Here is a 3291-nt window from a genome sequence, read left to right as displayed (position 1 = left end):
GTTTTCAGAGGAAGGGAGATGGGGTGCTGGGCCTGCAGGAAGGACGAGGGAGAGGGAAGTTTACTTTCCCTGACCAGGTCCCCTCTGCTGCAGGATAAACAGGATGGAGGAAGGGGCTGCTGGCCATGGCTGCTGGGCCTCTGAACTCAGCTGCCTCCCACCATCAGGCTCCCCCTGCTTGTTTGCACACACCTCCTGCTGATTCTCTGGGAAGGCTGGGTCTGGCTTAGCCGGCTGCTCCCGGAAGAGTGATGAGCCCGTCTCTCAGCAGACTCCTACGATCTGGGGGAGATGGACTCAACAGTGTTTGCACAGTGCTCAGGAAAGAATAAAGCCTGCAGGTTTTTTTTTTTTTTTTTTTTTTTAACTTTTAGTTTTGCTTCAGGCCTTTGTGCTTGCTGTAGGGACAGAGAGAGAGGAAAAGTGAGAAACCACCTCCCCATGGGAAACGATGTGGCTATTCTTTCCCTCCATTTGGGATTTTGGACACACACCTGGAGTATTTCTCAAGCTGCCAGGTCAAGGACTTGAACCGTGTAGTAGGCCATGTGGGATCCAGTTGTCTTCACCACCACACTGCAGCTGGCCCGTACAGAACTTTCATTTTCTTCTTCAACACTTAAAAACAATATATTTTAAAAGCTATATACTGTGATGGAAAATAAATTATAGAAGGAAAAAACTTGCTTGCAATCCCGGTGCAGCTGCTGTGAGCTTTGGGGCTGGGGCCGCGCTTTCCCGTGTGCTCTCCTATGTAGGTGGCCTCGCACACGTTGTGCCTCCCACTTGTTCCGTTCACCTTGGCAGCATTGGGCTTGCCATGTCTGTACCTGGGTTTTGGTCTTGACAGCCCAATGGCTAGGTGACTTATGTCCATGTGTGGTTCAGCCTTCATTGGCTTGATGCCCGGGTGCCTGTCCTGCCTCTGCCTCTTACAGGCGTGCGGACCTGGGCAGCCACTCAGCTGCTCTGTACTTCCGATTCTCCATTTGTAGAACGGGGCCAGTAATGGTCCCTCCCTCAGGGGCCGCTGTGGGGTTAGGTGAGGCAGGATCCATTCAGCTCTTAGGAGAGCGCCTGGCCCAGCGCAGGTGTCCTTGGGATGGGCCTGCTGTGTTATAGGAGGTGGTTCTCCTGGCTGGACAGCGGGGTTGATTCCTCGTCCTCACCTGTGTGAACACTTAGGCGTTGAGCAGCTTCCCGAAAAGGAGGGCTTTAATGTACTTAGGGTTCCTTCCTGCATCTGTGTTAGAGGTCAGCAAACTGTGGCTCGGAGGTCATGTCCAGCCTGTCACTTGTTTCTGTGAGTAGGTTTAACTGGACAGAGTCTCGTGATTCTCTGTGTGCTGTCTGCGGCTGCTCTGATGCAGAGCTGAGCAGTGGCATCAGAGACCAGGGCGTCTGCAAGCCTAGAATATCTTGTCTTTATGGGAAAATTTTGCCAGCTCTGTCCCAGGATTCCCAAAGATGGGATTAAACTGCTGTGAGGAGCATGGCCCTTCTTTAGGGCCTGTACAGATTTTGCTTCTCCAAAGGGTACCAACCTGGCTGCAGAACCCCGAGACCAAACTTTGAAGGACAGCCTGCTATGCAGGAGGTGCAGGGCTAGGGTTAGGAGACCCCGGGGAATGCAGCTGTTTGGCCCCAGCTGTATGACTTTGAGGAAGTCATTTCATGTCTCCGAACTTCGGGTTCCCCTCTGTAAATTAGGGGGTAACAGTAATGCTCTTAAGTGCTCTTACTAAGGTTTGTTTTCTTGTGGGATTAAGGGGGACCTCTGACTTAGGAAGGGTGTTTGTAACCTTGCTTCCTCAGCTCAGAGGGCACGCAGCCCTGACACGGAGAGTGTCACTGGAGCAGGGAATAGAAACTCCTGAGTTGGGGCTGGGAGCCTGCTCGGGAAGGCAGTCCGTACACAGCTGTGGGTCCAGTGTAGTCACCAGCAGCTCTCTCTGCACCATGGGCTAAATGGGTTGAGGTTGAACTGCTGGAAGAGCTTCAGCCCAGCAGAACCGTGTCATGAAGGCTGTCTTCCGTGGAGTTCTGAGGCTAGCCTTCCGCCCTTCTGGGGGTGGGGATGGGGCTGTCTGAGGAGCCCCTTCCTAATGCCCTCCTTCTCTGCCTCTCCTTTCAGGGAAGCGGCAGCCAGCCCAGTGTCCGGCAGAGGGCGCTGTGGGGCCTGGAGCGGTACTTCTACCTGATCCTGTTTAACTACTATCTCCATGAGCAGGTGGGGCTGTGGGAGGTGCAGACCCACACCTTTCCTCCTGGGCCTGGGGCGAGAAGGGGGAGGCCAGGAGAGACCCAGATGGAAGGGGCGGTCTCTGAGCAGGCCAGTTTTGGGGATGCCCCACCTTGACAAGGGAATCAGATGTCCTGGTTTTTCCTCATTCACCCTGTTCCTGCTAGGGCCATGGTGGCTGTCTTGGGGCTACCCCACCAAGGGCAGGCAGGGAGAGTTCAGGGTGGCCTCATGCCCCTGAACTCCCTGTCTCTCTGCCTCGGGCTGCAGTACCCGCTGGCCTTTGCCCTCAGTTTCAGCCGCTGGCTGTGTGCCCACCCTGAACTGTACCGTCTGGCTGTGACGCTGAGCCCAGCCGGGCCTGTGGCCCCCAGCGACCTGATTGCCAAGGGCTCCCTGGTGAGTGCACCTGGCTGTCTCAGGAGGCGGGAGTGGGGTGGATCGGACCCAGTGAACACTTGATTCCCGTGGGGTCAGGTGAAGACTTGCTGGTAGGGTCGGGGAATCATCTTGGGAATAGAATTGGGTCATTCTTAGCCCCCAAGAAGCGTTGCTCCGACCTCTCCTGGGCAGCGCCGAAGCTCCAGATGTGCACAGGTGCTCTGTGAACTGTGCAGCGCTGACCACCTGCTGCCCTCTTTGGGCCGGGTTTGAACTGCTGTGGGGCTGCAGCAGGCTGCTGCGGGTCCCAGGACTGGCACTCTCTCCACAGGGCTTGGATGATCTTGTCTCTCCCGATGCGCTCAGCACCGTCAAAGAGATGGATGTGGCAAACTTCCGGCGGGTGCCCCGCATGCCCATCTATGGCATGGCCCAGCCCAGTGCCAAGGTGCCCGTTTCCCGGGGCCTGGGGCAGCTCGTGGGAAGGGAAGGGTTGAGCTTCGATTGATGGCCCTCCTGTCCCAGGCCCTGGGGAGCATCCTGGCTTACCTGACCGACGCCAAGAGGAAGCTGCGGCAGGTCGTGTGGGTCAACCTGAGGGAGGAGCCGGTGCTGGAGTGTGACGGGCACACCCGCAGCCTGCGGTGGCCCGGGGCCCCTGTGCGCCC

General features: G+C 56.8%; 1 protein-coding gene across 1 annotated transcript in view; it reads left to right on the top strand.

Annotated features, from left to right (window-relative positions):
• PALD1 (phosphatase domain containing paladin 1) overlaps nt 1–3291 on the top strand; it is a 45020-nt gene that overhangs the window by 9463 nt on the left and 32266 nt on the right. Inside the window, exons 10-13 of the mRNA XM_027767733.1 lie at nt 2135–2230; nt 2513–2641; nt 2955–3071; nt 3149–3291. The exon at nt 3149–3291 is cut by the window's right edge and continues 8 nt beyond it. Coding sequence (XP_027623534.1) covers nt 2135–2230; nt 2513–2641; nt 2955–3071; nt 3149–3291 — 485 coding nt within the window. The remainder of the gene's footprint in view (nt 1–2134; nt 2231–2512; nt 2642–2954; nt 3072–3148) is intronic.

This window comes from Tupaia chinensis, unplaced genomic scaffold, assembly GCF_000334495.1.
Source record: "Tupaia chinensis unplaced genomic scaffold, TupChi_1.0 Scaffold000072_1, whole genome shotgun sequence".
NCBI lineage: Eukaryota > Metazoa > Chordata > Mammalia > Scandentia > Tupaiidae > Tupaia > Tupaia belangeri.
This window is presented reverse-complemented; position numbering and strand designations above follow the sequence as displayed.